The 17,462-nt window shown below is 37.0% G+C and overlaps 1 protein-coding gene across 1 annotated transcript in view; it reads right to left on the bottom strand.

Annotated features, from left to right (window-relative positions):
- Positions 1-17,462, bottom strand: part of PDCL2 (phosducin like 2) — a 34,017-nt gene that overhangs the window by 12,575 nt on the left and 3,980 nt on the right. Inside the window, exon 4 of the mRNA XM_007450268.1 lies at positions 910-1,053. Coding sequence (XP_007450330.1) covers positions 910-1,053 — 144 coding nt within the window. The remainder of the gene's footprint in view (positions 1-909; positions 1,054-17,462) is intronic.

The raw sequence follows: 17,462 nt of genomic DNA, 5'->3' as shown, positions 1-17,462 counted from the left end.
AAAAAAAAAAAAAAAAAAAAAAAAAAAATATATATATATATATATATATGTATTTATGAAAGAGATTTTGACGTCAGTTGGAGAAATTTGAGTAAGGACTGCCTGGGTATTAGGTGAGAAAATGGTTATATAGAAAAATGCCCTTATATTTTGAAGATGCATGCTGAGGTACTTCAGAGTAAAGCATCGCGTAATTTATTTTGAAATGGTTCTACAGATACACACACATACACATATAAACAAAATGATACAAATATGGCAAAATGTTCATTGTTGAATCTACCTGGCTGGTATTTAGGGTGCTCATTTTATCATTCTTTTTACTTTTCTGTATGTTTGAAATTTTCTATAAGTTTTTTTTAATTAACTGTCAAAGAGTACTTATTTTTCTAAGAAGTATAACAAGTTCTTTAAATTAGACGTGAAAATATATTAAAATACCTAATTTAATCCCTGAAGCCAATGACTCTACTCATATATTTTTCTTTGTTTATTTTTGGCTGTGTTGGGTCCTCGTTGCTGCGTGCGGGCTTTCTCTAGTTGTGGCAAGCGGGGGCTACTCTTCGTTGTGGTGCCTGGGCTTCTCATTGCGGTGGCTTCTCTTGTTGCAGAGCATGGGCTCTAGGCATGCGGGCTTCAGTAGTTGTGGCACACGGGCTTAGTTGCTTCGCGGCGTGTGGGATCTTCCCGGACCAGGGCTCGAACCCATGTCCCCCACACTGGCAGGCAGATTCTTAACCACTGCGCCACCAGGGAAGCCCATATTTTTCTTTTTTTAATTGAAGTATGGTTGATTTACTTTATTTTTCTTGATTAATCTTTGTTATATGCTTTATACAACATTAAAACCAGAAATATGTATATTAAAAATTAGTATATTAGCCTTTTGCAAAAAGCTGTGGTAATTACCTTGATCTGTATAGGTGAATTATAACCCACACATCCTTTTCTGCATTTGTGACTTCGTTCACATACTGATTTCCAGAAATTTCTCTTAATTCCCCAAATTTTTGTTTTTTCTTAAGAGCTTTCCATTCCTTTAACCGCTTTTCTCTAGTTAAGAAAAAGAAATTAAATTACATAACAATATTGTTATATTCTTAAGCCCATCCCCATATACAGTAATAATTTAGAGCAATGAATGTAATGCTAGTACATATCAAACACTTTAAAGAGTAACTATTAACGGCTTTACAATGCCAGTTTCTCTTTTTATATGGGTATTTGCTTTATCATGGGTATTGTAAAGTATAAGAAATTAGCTACTGACTTAATTTTTGCTTAAGACTAAGTCAATCATAGCTATAGAGAGTTTATTTAGACATTGGGCCAACAAATTCTCATATACGGCTTAAATAAATAAAGGGAGAGTATACATAATAACTAACATTTATTGAGGGCTTACTATGTTGCTAGGTGCTGTTTTAAGTGAGTTAACTAATTTAATCCTTGCAAAAACTTTATGAAGTTAGCACTATTACTATCCCCACTGACATGCTCTTAACTATCATGCTAAGCTGACTTTCAGTTCAAAGCCTTTGTGAATATATGCAATTAATTGTTATAAATGTATTGCAGGTAGAGAGGTGGTAGAGAAAGAGTGATTGAGTATGGACTCTAAGGTCAGACTGAACTGGGTTTAAGTGCCAGCTCCCACTTACCAGCAGCGTGGACTTGGGCAAGTTATTTAATCCTTCCAAGCTTCAGTTTCCCCCAAATGTGAATAAAACTAAAATCTGCTTGCATGGGATTGTTCGGGACTAAGTGTAAACATGTACATTTCTTAGGGCAGTGTCTAGCACACCATGAGCCTTTTATAAATGTTACCTAGTTATTCATCTGTAGAGAACCTTAAAACTTTGTTAAACAAATCTCAAAATTTATATACTTTGATTTAGCTGTTGAATACTTGAGTTTATGAAGCAAATCCAAATGGTTCTGACATATCTGCAAGTATGTTAAAAGTTACTGACTGTGTATCTCTAAGTACCTGGAAGTACTTACTCCCCTTCTTTCTCTGTGTATTAACTATATTTTCTTGTTTTCTGTACAGTAAGTCCTCTACATACGAACGAGTTCCATTCTGAGAACACATTCATTAAATCCAATTTGTTTGTAAGTCCAACAAAGTTAGCCTAGGTATCCAACTAACACAATCGGTTATATAGTACTGTACAGCAATAAGTTTATAATACTTTTCACACAAATAATACATAAAAAACACAAAAAATAAAACGTTTTTGATCTTACGGTACAGTACCTTGAAAAGTACAGTAGTGCAGTACAACAGCTGGCATACAGGGGCACTTTGGCATCTTTGAAAATTCTCAACTTGAAGGTTTGTATGTAGGGGACTTACTATATTCAGCTCTGGCATCTGGGGTCTTCCTGATCCTAGAGAGACTGCCCCTCTCTGAGCTAGCTAGTTCCCAAAGATAGCAAACACTACCAGAGAGCACAGTCCTCAAATGCAAACCAACCAATCCAGAGCCCAGCCCCTCAACTACCTCCTTTACTGAGCTGAGCCACTATCCCCCTGCCCAAATCATCCCCTGGGCTTGGTACCAGACAATTAGAGATAGACACTACAGTCCAGAGCCTGCCAAATTTTTTCCAACTAGCCAATCCTAAGTCTGCTTACCCTGCCTAGCTCGTCTTTCCCGCAGAAACTACATAAAGGCTCATATCCACCTTAGCCTCTCCCTCCTCCTGCCTCTTGACCAACTGGTGCTTCCCTGTGTGGCCCTGCATTGTGGGGCATGCCCCCTACTCTTGAGACCTGTGAATAATAATGGCAATTATCTCCTGATATGTTGGCTTCACCATACCTGAATATATACAAAATCCTGGGTCTATTTTAAAACACTGTGTCCTTATTTCACATATTAGAAACATGTCCAGTAAGACCACTCACTTTATATAACAAGTAATCCAAGCAAAATTAAGCCTAGAGGAGAATGTCAAGAACAGTAATCCAAGTCTAGGGCCCTCTCAGTTTTCAGACTGAAGGTCTTCAATTTTCCTTCTACTGGCCCAGATATTCAGAACTTAGAGTCACTCCAGAGAGCTTTTGGGAGCCCTATTTTGTTTGCATTGAGTATTTGGCATCACTATCATTAATGTCCCTCAATTTGATCTCATTGGCTTAATATCTTTCAGAATTTTCAAAAAGTTTTTGTTCCAATGATGGCACTATGCCCTACTTAATGGTGCAGCTATCAACTACTTTTCTTCTTCCTCCACTCTTCCACCTTCTCCTCCTCATTTTTCTTTACTTTCAACAGAATTGGGCAGGGAAAGGCATAAAAACCTGGGTTAGCTTTGCCATCAGGAAGTGACAGAGTGTTCAGTGGCCTGCATTTTTCACCTAACAGTCATACCAATTGTGATTCAGTCTCATAAACAGAAAGCCCTCTAGCTATTTTAAGCAGCAAGAAGCTTAATCTGAGGAATTAAGTGCTTTACAAACTTAATGGAAAGATGAAGGAGGAGGCTCCAGACTGGGCTACCAGGAAGACTCCCCGAACAACTTTGCAAAACTGGTCTGCCAAGGGAACAGCTTTCTCTGCTGCAATCCAGAAACTGGGGAATCTGGAACTAACGTTCCAATTGTGCCCTAGTATCCCCTACTCTGGTGATAAGAAAACCCCTGTAACAGTTGTCTCTAGGAACCTATCTCCTTAGCAGAGACTGGGAGAAAATATTTGCAAAAGTCGTATCTGAACTGGACTGTTATTTGAAATATACAAAACTCTAAAAACTCCACAATAAGAAAACAACCTGATTTAAAAAATGGGCCAAAGGCCTTAACAGACACCTCACCAAAGAAGATATACAGATGATAAATAAGCATATGAAAGGATGCTCCACATCTATGTCAACAGGAAAACAAAATTAAAACAATGAGAGGCCACTACACACCTATTAGAATGGCCAATATCTGGAACACTGATAACACCAAATGCTGGAGAGGACTGAAGAAACAGGAACTCTCGTTCATTGCTGATGGGAATGCAAAATGGTACAGGCACTTTGGAAGACAGTTTGGCCGTTTGTTTTTTTTTATTCACAAAACTAAACATACTCTTATCATTTGATCCAGCTATCAAGCTCCTTGATATTTACCCAGAGGTGTTGAAAACATGTCCACACAAAAACCTGCACACAGATGTTTACAGCAACTTTACTCATAATTGCCAAAAGTTGGGGACTTCCCTGGTGGCGCAGTGGTTAAGAATCCACCTGCCAATGCAGGGGGAACATGGGTTTGATCCCTGTTCTGGGAAGATCCCACATGCCACGGAGCAACTAAGCCCGTGTGCCACAGCTGCTGAGCCTGCGCTCTAGAGCCCGCAGGCCACAACTACTGAGCCCATGTGCCCTGACTACTGAAGCCCACGTGCCTAGAGCCCGTGCTCCACAGCAAGAGAAGCCACCGCAACGAGAAGCCCACGCACCACAACGAAGAGTAGCCCCTACTCACCGCAACTAGAGATAGCCCGTGCACAGCAACGAAGACCCAATGCAGCCAAAAATAAATAAACAAATAAATAATTGCCAAAAGTTGAAAGCAACTAAGATGTCCTTCAGTAGGTGAATGGATAAATAAACTGTGGTATATCCAGATAATGAAATATTATTCAGTGCTAAAAAGAAATGAGCTATCAAGTCATGGAAAGACATGGAGAAACATTAAATGCATATTTCTAAGTGAAAGAAGCCAATCTAAGAAGGCTACATACTATATGATCCCAACTATATGACAGACTGGAAAAGGCAGAACAGTGGAGACAGTACAAAGATCAGGGGTTGGCAGGGGAGAGGAATGAATAGGCAGAACACAGAGGATTTTTAGGGCAGTGAAAATACTGTGAATGGTACCATAATGATGGATATATGTCATCATACATTTGTCCAAACCCAAGAATGAACTGTAATGTACATTATGGACTTCAGGTGATTCTGATGTATCAATGTAGGTTCATCAATTATAACAAATATATCACTCTGGTGGGGAATATTGACAATGGGGGAGGTTATGTTATGTGTGGGGCAGGAGGTATATTAGAAATCTATACCTTCCACCAATTTTGCTGTGAACCTAAAACTGCTTTATAAAAAAGTCTTAAAGTTTTTCTTTTGTCATTGCTCTCTTGTTTTGGCTTTAAATGAGGGATTTGCTTTAAATCAGCACTATGAAGACTACTACAGAATTTTCTCTTCTTAACAATAAGTAAAATTTTAAAAGGCTACAGGTTCCTTTTTCCTTAGATCCAAAGTGACAGCAGAGATACTGAAATAATACTAGAATTTGGTGACCAGAATTAGAGTTGTACTTTTGATGTGGAATATGCAAGGGAAAGAAATTCTGTGTGTAATATCTCTTTATAATCTCTGTGGCAGAGACTGTTTGGGTGTTCATCAGTATAGCTTCCTCTTCCAGGACTCACAGGAAGACTATATTTGCCAGCATCCTTGGCAGTTAGATTAGGACCATGAGACTAGATTACGTCCAGTGGAACATGTGTGAAAATGATATGTACATTTCTAGGACTTATCTCTGAAATGTCCCATCCCATCTTTCATACTGTCTTCCTGGTCCACAAGCCTGGATGTTAAGGACTCTGAGATGATGAAGCCCCTAATGAAATGTTCATTGCAGCACTATTTACATTAGCCAGGACATGGAAACAACCTAAATGTCCATTGACAGATGAATGGATAAGGAAGATGTGGTACATATATACAATGGAATATTACTCAGCCATAAAAAGGAACGAAATTGGGTCACTTGTAGAGATGTGGATGGACCTAGAATCTGTCATATAGAGTGAAGTCAGAAAGAGAAAAACAAATATCGTATATTAACACATATATGTGGAATCTAGAAAAATGGTACAGATGAACTTATCGGCAGAGCAGGAATAGAGACGCAGACGTAGAGAATGGACTTGCGGACACAGTGGGGGAATGGGATGGTGGGATGTGTAAAATAGACAGCTAGTGGGAACCTGCTGTATAGCACAGGGAGATCAGCTCGGTGCTCTGTGACGACCTAGATGGGTGGGATGGTGGGGGGTGGGAGGGAGGTCCAAGAGGGAGGGGATATATGTATACATATAGCTGATTCTTTTCATTGTACAGCAGAAAGTAACACAACATTGTAAAGCAATTATACTCCAATTAAAAAAAAAAAAAAGAGGCCAGGTCCCTAGTCGGCACCTGGAGAAGAGCTGCTCAGAAGAAGCTTGTAAAACATGCATCATCTGTGAGTGAGGAACTTTCTTGTGTGAAACCACTAAGGTTTTGCACTTGTTTGTTATAGCAGCTAGCATTATCTTAATAAATTCTGCTGACGTGACTGTATCAATAGATTTGTGATTGTTGAACGATCCTTGCATTCCTTGAATAAACCCTAATTATTCACTATATATGATAATTTTAACACACTGTTTTATTTGCTAATATTTCATTTAAGATTTTTGCATCTATGTTTCAAAAGTGAGATTAATCTAAAGCAGTATTTATCAAGTTGAGGCTTGTGAACATCCCACATGAGAATTACTTGGGAACGGCAGGTTCCACAGATGGGCATATTCCTGAGACTCAACCCCAAGTTACTGAATATTACCTCTTGGTACTGGTCTCAGGAATGTGTATTTTTAACTTCATATTATGGATGGTTATTGACACTTACAGTAGTAAAGCGACCCCAGATGTGTGCATCTTCCATCAATAATTTCTATGGCCAATTCTCTTTCATCTCAACCCCCACTAACTCCCCATTTCAAGGGCTATTTTGAAGCAAATATAAGACATCATGTCATTTCATCTGTAAATATTTCATTATATATCTCTAAAAGACGAGGATACTTTAAAATTTTTAATTCACATGGCATAATCATATCTAAAACAATGGTAATTCCTTAATATATTCAGATATTCAAATAATCCTATTTTCTCCACTTAAAATTTTTATTTAATTGTTATAAAATATCCATAACATAAAATTTACCATGTTAACCATTTTTAAGTGTACAGTTCAGTAGCATTAAGTTCTGGCCCCATGTTTAAAGTTTGTTTATTCAAATGGGAATCCAAATTAGATTTATAGAGTGGTTATTATATCTCTTAAATCTCATTTAATACATAGATTCTTTTCCATCTATTTTTCCCCTAGAAATTTCTTTGTTGAAGGAAACTAGATTGCTTGTCCAAACTTTCCCACAGTCTGAATTTAGCTTATTATATTATCATGAAATCAATTCACACAAGAAATCAAAATTTTTAGTAGTAAAGCTAGGTGATTATTTTGACTACCCAACTTAAGATCTATGAGTCTATTATTTCCCGTCTGTACTAGCCTTGTCTGATTGTGACAGTAAGATTATATTATCAATAAAGGTAACAATGTCATATGCAATTTATTAGTAAGCTTTTCATCTTAATAAAAACATAGGGATTATCTGTGCCTTGAAAAGTAGAGAAAAATCAGCTATACAATAAATTTTAGGAAGCAGGCTATCTTCTTAATTATGCTTTTCTCTCTCTTATTGTATCAATTTTGGAAACTATTTTTTCATTTTAAAAATGATGTATATGATCATGTATCAGATACCCTCCTGTGTCTGGCTTCTTTAATTACATATAATGTTTTCAAATTTCACCAAAGTTTGTGTGTATCAGTAGTTGCTTACTTTCTTACAGAGGAGTATTCCCTTTCATGAACACACTACCGTTTGTTTATTCATGCACCTTGCATTCATTTATCATATTGATGGACTTTTGGGTTGTTTCCAGTTTCTGGCTATTATGAATATTCATGTACAAGTCTTTTTATTGACATATACCTTCAATTCTCTCAAGTAAATATCCAGGAATTTAATTGATAGGTTGTATGTTAAATGCATATATAACTTTAGAAGAAATTGCCAAATTATTTCCCAAAGTTATCATGAGAATTCCAGTTCCTCCAAAATCTTTAGTTTTAAATTGTAACATAATTCATATACAATAAAATTCACCGATTTAAAGTGTATAACTCAGTGATTTTTAAAATATTCACAAAGCTGTGCATCCATTACCACTATCTAGTTCCAGAATAGCTTTACTGTACTAAAAGAAACCCCATATCCATTTGTAGTTATTCCCTATCCCCCCATCCCAGGCCCTGGAAATTAATAATCTGCTTTCTGTCTCTATAAATTTACCTATTCTGAACATTTCATATAAGTAGAATCATATAAAATGTGACCTTTTGTCACTGGCTTCTTTCCTTAGCATAACATTTACAAGGTTCAGTCCTGTTGTAGCATGTACCAGTTCATCATTTCTTTACATGGCTGAATAATTTTCCATTGTATGAATACACCATATTTTGTTTATCCACTCACCAGTTGATGGACAGTAAGTTTCTTTGTACTTTTTGGCTATTGTGAATGCTGCTGCTATGAACATTCATGTACACGTTTTGTGTTTTCGATTCTCTTGGGTGTACATATCTAGGAGTGGAATTGCTGGATTATGGTAATTCTATGTTTAATTGAAGAAATTCCAGACTGCACCATTTTACATTCCCACCAGCAATGTATGGTGGTTCAAAATTCTCCACCTGTTCACCAACACTTTTGTTATTTTTCTGTCTTCTTTATTATAACCACCCTGGTGGGAGTGAAATGGAAACTCACTGTGGTTTTGATTTGCATTTCCTTAATAACTAATGATATTAAGCATCTTTTCATGTGCTTATTTTCCATTTGTATACCTTCTTTGGAGAAATGTCTATTCAAGTCCTTTGCATGTTTTTTAATTATTTGTTTTTTTGTTGTTGAGTTTTATGAGTTCTTTATATATTCTTGTTAGTAATCCCTTATCATACATCTAATTTGCAAATATTTTCTCCCATTCTGTGGGTTGTCTTTTCACTTTCTTGATAGTGTTCTTTGATGCACAAATATTTTAAATTTTGATGAAGTCAAATTTATCTATTTTTTCCTTTTTGTTGCCTTTTGTTATTTTTGGTGTCATCTGAGAAATCATTTCCAAATCCAATGTCATGGACATTTTCCCCTGCGTTTTGTTTGAAGAGTTTTATAGTTTTAGTTCTTACATTTGGGTCTTTGATCCATTTTCAGTTAATCTTTATATATGATATGAGGTAGGAGTCCAACTTTATTCTTCTGCATGTGGATATCCAGTTTTCCTATCACCATTGGTTGAAAAGATTGTCCTTTCCCCATTGAATGTTCTTGACACCGTGTTGAAAAATCATTTGACTATTTATGAGAGAGTTTCCTTCTGGTCTCTCTATTCTATTCCTCTGGTCTGTATGTCTATCCTTATGTCACTATAACACTGTTTTGATTACTGTTGCTTTGTAGTAAGTTTTGAAATCAGGAAGTATTTGGTCTTCCAACATTGTTCTTTCTCAAGATTGCTTAGTTTCCAGGATCTGGATGTGTTTCTTTTTGTTCATTCTGCCAATTTCTGCCTTTAATTTTAGATTACTTGGATTAATTTAAAATCCATATACATTTAGAGTATGTAATGTAAGTGCCTGACATTAAGATTTTGATTACTGAGGCACCTATTTCAAAAGACATCCATCTTGAAAACCATACTGCCAGCTGTATGACACAGCTACTAGCAAAACAACCAGATAAGGGATAGGCTGCTCCCACCCATGAAAGTCTTTCTTTCAGAGAGCCCTGGGTAACCTAGATAACTGACCACTGACCACCACCTCTTCTCCCTTCCTGTGCTCTAATTCCAGCTCTTATGCTCTACATTAGCCAATAGAGAGTGAACCCGTGAAACCTAGATACCCCATCAATGGACTCTAATAAAGGCACAGACCCAGGTCCCACTCCCACCCCTCCACCAGACCTGGCTGAGTGGCCCTCAGGCATGCTGTGTGTTCTTCAGGATTTCTGAGGAATAAATCTTGTTCCTCGAAGTTCTCTCAAAGTTTCTTGCTGCAGTGCATCCTACAGTCATAATACAAACCACAGGAACCAGTCCAATCACAGCTATGAGTAGTACAGGAGGTGAGTGCCTCAGGCACTCCTAGCCAATAGCATCACTATTGATAGGCTGGGACTGACACAACAAAGTAATTACTGAAAAGGAAGGACTTACTTCTGCCATTTAGCTATTTTCTGTATTTCTATATCTTACATGCTTTTTGTTCCTCAATTCTTCCATCACTGCTTCTTTTTGTATTTTTGTATTGTGGTATACCATTTTGACTTCCTTTCTCTTTCCTTTTCTGTATGCTTTTAGTTATTTCTTAGTGATTACCTTAAGGATTAAAATTAATATCTTACAATAACCTACTGTGAATAATGCCAACTTAGCTTCAATAGCATACAAACACTCTGCTCTTATACATCTTCATCCCTCCCTCTTTATCTCATTATTGTTACAGACTACATTGTTATATACTGTGTCCATTAACATCAATTTATAATTATTGTTTTATAAACTTGTCTTTTAAATCATATAGAAAAAAGGGAGTTAAAACCCAAAAATACAGTAATATTAGCTTTTATATTTACCTATACAGTTACCTTTACCTATGATATTTATTCTTCATATGGTTTTGAGTTACTGTCTAGTGCCCTTTAATTTCAGGCTGACAGACTCCTTTAGCTAATTTTTAGGGGAATTCTAGTACAGTAGGTCCCCGACATACGAACCTTCAAGTTGCAAACTTTAAAAGATGCAAACGTGCATTTGCATGTCCAATCACATAAGTTAGCTCATGTGTCTGGTGTACATTGTCACATGCATGCATCCTCTACAAGTGGTTGTACTTTTGGTACTTTACTGTACAGTAATGTATACAGTACAGTAGTACAGTAGTACAGTATCTTTACTTCAAGCCCAGGATGTCCAGAAACAATTGTAAAAGCAGCAGTGATGTAGCTGGTACTGCTAAGAAGTGCCAGCTGTTGTACTATACTACTGTACTTTCCAAGGTTAAGATTAAAAATGTTTTCTTTATTTTTTGTGTTTGTTTTTTATGTTTTGTGTGAAAGGTTTACAAACCTATTACAGTACAGTACTATATAGCCAATTGTATTATTTGGGTACCTAGGCTACCTTTGTTGGACTTATGAACAGATTAGACTTACGAATGTGCTCTCAGAATGGAACTCGTTCATATGTAGGGGACTTGCTGTAGTAACAAACTCACTTAGATTTTATCTAGGAATGTCTTACTTTCTCCTTCATCCTTGTAGCATAGTTTTGCCAACTATGGAATTCTTGACTGACAGGTGTTTTTATTTCCTCTTGTAGCCTCTAAGATTTCTGAGGAGAAATTGGCTGATAGTCTTTTTAAGGGATGTGTCTTTGTGTGGGTCTCTGAGTTTATCCTACTTGGAGTCCATTGAGCACCTTGGATTTGTAGATTTATGCCTTTTGTCAAATTTGGCGAGTTATCAGCCATTATTTCTACAAATATGATTTGTGCCCCTTTCTTTCTCTTTTCCTCTGCTGGGACTCCCATACTATATATTCTAGTTCACCTAGTAGTGCACCACAAGGCCAGTTAGGCTCTGTTCTCTCTCTATTCTCAGACTCAATACTTTCAATTGTCCTATCTTCGAATTTTCTCTATCTTCTGCTGGTTCATATCTGCTTTTGAAGCCCTTTAGTGTATATTTCAATTCAATTATTGTACTTTTTAGTTTCAGAATGTCTTTCTGATTCCTTTTTATAATTCCAATCTCTTTATTGTTATTCTCATTTTGTTCATACTATGTTTTCCTGTCTTTGTCCGTGTCTTCCTTTAGCTCTTTGAGCAGCTTTAACTAAGCTGTCTTAAAGTCTTTGTCTAGTAAGTCTGACACTTTGCCTACCTCAGGTATATTTTGTATTGATATATTTTATTCCTTTGTCTGGGCCATACTTTCCTGTTTCTTTTTACACCTGATTTTTTTGTTGTTATTGAAAACTGAATATTTCATTCAATTGGTAACTCTAGAAATCAGATTCTTCTTACACCCTATGTTTTTGTTTTTGTTTTTTTACATTGAGTGTGTCTGTGCCAGAATCAGCCTCAGGTGAAAGCATAAGGTCTTCTCAGGTCTTTTCTGAGCCTATAACTTTCCCAAGGCTTTCTAAATTCCCCCATATATATGGTTGTTATTGAATGTTAAAAAAAAAAAGAAACCAGAAGTGGCTCCTTAAAATCTCCTGGAAGCCACTTGAGCCAGCGAGGGTTGACACAATGAATGCCAGTCTCTGGGTCTGTACCTCTGCATTCAGAGCAGCAATCTGCAATCAGATCACAGAATCCTGATATTTGAGGACAAAGTCCTTATTGCCTAACCTGCCTCCAGCAAGAAACACAGGATGCTGTTGAAACAGCTGCCTGCCATGGGGCTGGGGGGTGAGGATGGATAGCTGTTACTACACCCAAGGACTGAAATCAACCAATACTAACTGAAATTTACCAGCCAAGCTTTATGCTGCAAGCTACAAGTGTTCAAATAGACTCCAGAGTTCCAAAGCCATAATTTCAGACCGTTTCTGCCAGTACAATTGCTACCTAGGTAGACAGATGGATTCTTGGAGCTTTCTACTTCACCTTTCCTGCCGTCCACTTGGCCAGTCATTTTTGGAAAATCCCTCAAATTTGGGTTTCTATTTAAACTTTCACCCACTCGTTTTAGCAGCTATCAGCAGACCTTGCCCATGGAGGATTATTACTGTGGTGTTTTAATGATGATCTTTCTACTTTCCTCATTCTGTCTACACTTATTAATTGGAATTTTTCAGTGAGGAAGAATTGTTACTTCCTCTGAATTTGTTCATATATTCATTTACTTATCTATGTCACTATAGGATAAGGACTCAAGGATAATTATTTTATTACTTATTTTATAATTCAATATTATAGTAATTAATTTTGTTGTTCAAGTTGTTCCAACTCTGGCCAATCTGAGATCTTTTAGTGTGGCTCCTGTGCCTTGAAAAACGTTTTTATCAATGCCTTAACTTTCGGATACTACAAAATGCCCCAGACTCATACTGTTCTTTCTCAACTCACACTGTTGAATAAAGCAGTACTTTAAGAATCACTGGTTCTGGAGGAGATCTTCAAGATGGCAGAGAAGTAAGATGTGGGGATCACCTTTCGCCTCACAAATACACCAGAAATAAATCTATGTGTGGAACAACTACAGAACACTGACTGAAAGCTGGCAAAAGACCTCAGACTTTCCAAAAGGCAAGAAACTCCCCACGTACCTGGCCATGTTGCTGACAGGGCCTTGGTGCTCCGGAAGAGTGTCAGGCCTGTGCCTCTGAGGTGGGACAGCCAAGTCCAGGACACTGGTTCACCAGAGACCCCCTCGCTCCACGTAATATCAAATGGCAAAAGCTCTCCCAGAGATCTCCATCTCAACGCTAAGACCCAGCTTCACTCAATGACCAGCAAGCTACAGTGCTGGACATGTTATGCCAAACAACTAGCAAGACAGGAAGACAATCCCATCCATTAGCAGAGAGGCTGCCTAAAATCATGATAAGGTCACAGACACCCCAAACACAACACCGGACATGGTCCTGCCCACCAGAAAGACAAGATCCAGCCTCATCCACCAGAACACAGGCACCAGTCCCCACCACCAGGAAGCTGACAACCCACTGAACCAACCTTAGCCACTGGGGGCAGACACCAAAAACAATGGGAACTATGAACCTGCTGCCTGCAAAAAGGAGACCCTAAACACAGTAAGTTAAGCAAAATGAGAAGACAGAGAAACACACAGCAGATGAAGGAGCAAGGTTAAAAACACACCAGACCAAACAAATGAAGAGGAAATAGGCAGTCTACCTGAAAAGGAATTCAGAGTAATGACAGTAAAGATGATCCAAAATCTTGGAAACAGAATGGAGAAATTACATGAAATGTTTAACGAGGCCCTAGAAGAACTAAAAAGCAAACAAACAATGATGAATAACACGATAAATGAAATTAAAAATTCTCTAGAAGGAATCAATAGCAGAATAAGTGAGGCAGAAGAATGGATAAGTAACCTGGAAGATAAAATAGTGGAAAAAACTACCACAGAGCATAATAAAGAAAAAAGAATGAAAAGAATTGAGGACAGTCTCAGAGACCTCTGGGACAGCATTAAATGAATCAACATTCAAATTATAGGGGTCCCAGAAGAAGAAGAGAAAAAGAAAGGGACTGAGAAAATATTTGAAGAGATTATAGTTGAAAACTTCCCTAATATGGGAAAGGAAATAATCAAGTCCAGGAAGCACAGAGAGACCCATACAGGATAAATCCAAGGAGAAACACGCCAAGACACATATTAATCAAACTATCAAAAATTAAATACAAAGAAAAATATTAAAAGCAGCAAGGGAAAAACAAATAACACACAAGGGAATCCCCATAAGGTTAACAGCTGATTTTTCAGCAGAAACTCTGCAGGCCAGAAGGGACTGGCAGGACATATTTAAAGTGATGAAAGGGAAAAACCTACAACCAAGATTACTCTACCCAGAAAGGTTCTCATGCAGATTTGATGGAGAAATTAAAACCTTTACAGATAAGCAAAAGCTAAGAGAATTCAGCAGCACCAAACCAGCTTTACAACAACTGCTAAAGGAAGTTCTCTAGGCAGGAGACACAAGAGAAGGAAAAGACCTACAATAACAAACCCAAAACAATTAAGGAAATGATAATAGGAACATACAGATTGATAATTACCTTAAACATAAATGGATTAAATGCTCCGACCAAAAGACACAGGCTCACTGAATGGAAATAAAAACAAGACCTGTATATATGCTGTATACAAGAGACCTACTTCAGGCCTAGGGACACATACAGACTGAAAGTGAGGGGATAGAAAAAGATATACCACACAAACGGAAATCAAAAGAAAGCTGGAGTAGCAATTCTTGTATCAGACAAAATAGACTTTAACATAAAGACTATTACAAGAGACAAAGAAGGACACTACATGATGGATCAAGGGATCAATCCAAGAAGAAGATATAACAATTGTAAATATTTATGCACCCAACATAGGAGTACCTCAACACATAAGGCAAATGCTAACAGCCATAAAAAGGGGAAATTGACAATCATAGTAGGGGACTTTAACACCCCATTTTCACCAGTGGGCAGATCATCCAAAATGAAAATGAATAAGGAAACACAAGCTTTAAATGATACATTAAACAAGATGGACTTAATTGATATTTATAGGACATTCCATCCAAATAAACAGAATACATTTTCTTCTCAAGGGCTCGTGGAACATTCTCCAGGACAGATCATATCTTGGGTCACAAATCAAGCCTTGGTAAATTTAAGAAAACTGAAATCATATCAAATATCTTTTCCAAACACAATTCTATGAGACTAGGTATCAATTACATGAAAAAATCTGTAAAAAATACAAACCCATGGAAGCTAAACAATACACTACTTAATAACCAAGAGATCACTGAAGAAATAAAAAAATACCTACAAACAAATGACAATGAAAACTCGATGAACCAAAACCTATGGGATGCAGCAAAAGCAGTTCTAAGAGGGAAGTTTATAGCAATACAATCCTACTTCAAGAAACAAGAAACATCTCAAATAAACAACTTAACCTTACACCTAGAGCAATTAGAGAAAGAAAAAAAAAAAACCCCAAAGTTAGCAGAAGGAAAGAAATCATAAAGATCAGAGCAGAAATAAATGAAATAGAAACAAAACAAGGGCAAAGATCAATAAAACTAAAAGCTGGTTCTTTGAGAAGATAAACAAAATTGATAAACCATTAGCCAGACTCATCAAGAATAAAAGGGAGAAGACTCAAATCAATAGAATTAGAAATGAAAAAGGAGAAATAACAACTGACACTGCAGAAATACAAAGGACCATGAGAGATTACTACAAGCAACAATATGCAAATAAAATGGACAACCTGGAAGAAATGCACAAATTCTTAGAAAAGCACAACCTTCCAAGACTGAACCAGGAAGAAATAGAAAATATAAACAGACTAATCACAAGAACTGAAATTGAGACTGTGATCAAAAATCTTCCAACAAACAAAAGCCCAGGACCAGATGGCTTCACAGGTGAATTCTATCAAACATTTAGAGAAGAGCTAATACCAAACCTTCTCAAACTCTTCCAAAATACAGAAGGGGGAAGAACACTCCCAAACTCATTCTACGAAGCCACCATCACCCTGATACCAAAACCAGACAAGGAAAGAAAACTACAGGCCAATATCACTGATGAACATAGATGCAAAAATCCTCAACAAAATACTAGCAAACAGAATCCAACAGCACATTAAAAGGATCATACACTATGATCAAGTGGGGTTTACCCAGGAACGCAAGGATTTTTCAATATATGCAAATCAATCAATGTGACAAACCATAATAACAAACTGAAGGAGAAAAACCATATGATCATCTCAAGAGATGCAGAGAAAGCTTTTGACAAAATTCAATAACCATTTATGATAAAAACCCTCCAGAGAGTAGGCATAGAGGAAAAACTTACCTCAACATAATAAAGGCCATATATGACAAACCCACAGCCAACATCGTTCTCAATGGTGAAAACTGAAACCTTTTCCACTAAGATCAGGAACAGGATATGGTTGTCCACTCTCACCACTATTATTCAACATAGTTTTGGAAGTTTTAGCCACAGCAATCAGAGAAGAAAAAGAAATAAAAGGAATCCAAATCAGAGAAGAAGAAGTAAAGCCGTCACTGTTTGCAGATGCCATGATACTATATATAGAGAATTCTAAAGATGCTACCAGAATACTACTACAGCTAATCAATGAATTTGGTAAAGTAGTAGCATACAAAACGATTGCACAGAAATCTCTTGTATTCCTATATACTAATGAATATATATACTAATGAAAAATCTGAAAGAGAACTTAAGGAAACACTCCCATTTACCATTGCAACAAAAAGAATAAAATAGCTAGGCTAAGGAGACAAAAGACCTGTATGCAGAAAACTAAAAGACACTGATGAAAGAAATTAAAGATGATACAAATAGATGGAGAGATATACCATGTTCTTGGATTGGAAGAATCAACATTGTGAAAATGACTCTACTACCCGAAGCAATCTACAGATTCAATGCAATCCCTATCAAACTACCACTGGCATTTTTCACAGAACTAGAACAAAAAACTTTTACAGTTTGTATGGAAACACAAAAGACCCCGAATAGCCAAGCAATCTTGAGAAAGAAAGACAGAGCTGGAGGAATCAGGCTCCCAGACTTCAGACTATACTACAAAGCTACAGTAATCGAGACAGTATGGTACTGACACAAAAACAAATATAGATCAATGGAACAGGATAAAAAGCCCAGAGATAAACGCATGCACATATGGTCACCTTATCTGTGATAAAGGAGGCAAGAATATACAATGGAGCCACAGAGTGGCTGGGTC

The sequence above is a fragment of the Lipotes vexillifer genome, unplaced genomic scaffold (genome assembly GCF_000442215.2).
Source record: "Lipotes vexillifer unplaced genomic scaffold, Lipotes_vexillifer_v1.1 scaffold1288, whole genome shotgun sequence".
Classification (NCBI taxonomy): Eukaryota; Metazoa; Chordata; class Mammalia; order Artiodactyla; family Lipotidae; genus Lipotes; species Lipotes vexillifer.
The sequence above is the reverse complement of the archived record's forward strand: the minus strand, read 5'-3'. Positions and strand labels throughout refer to the sequence as shown.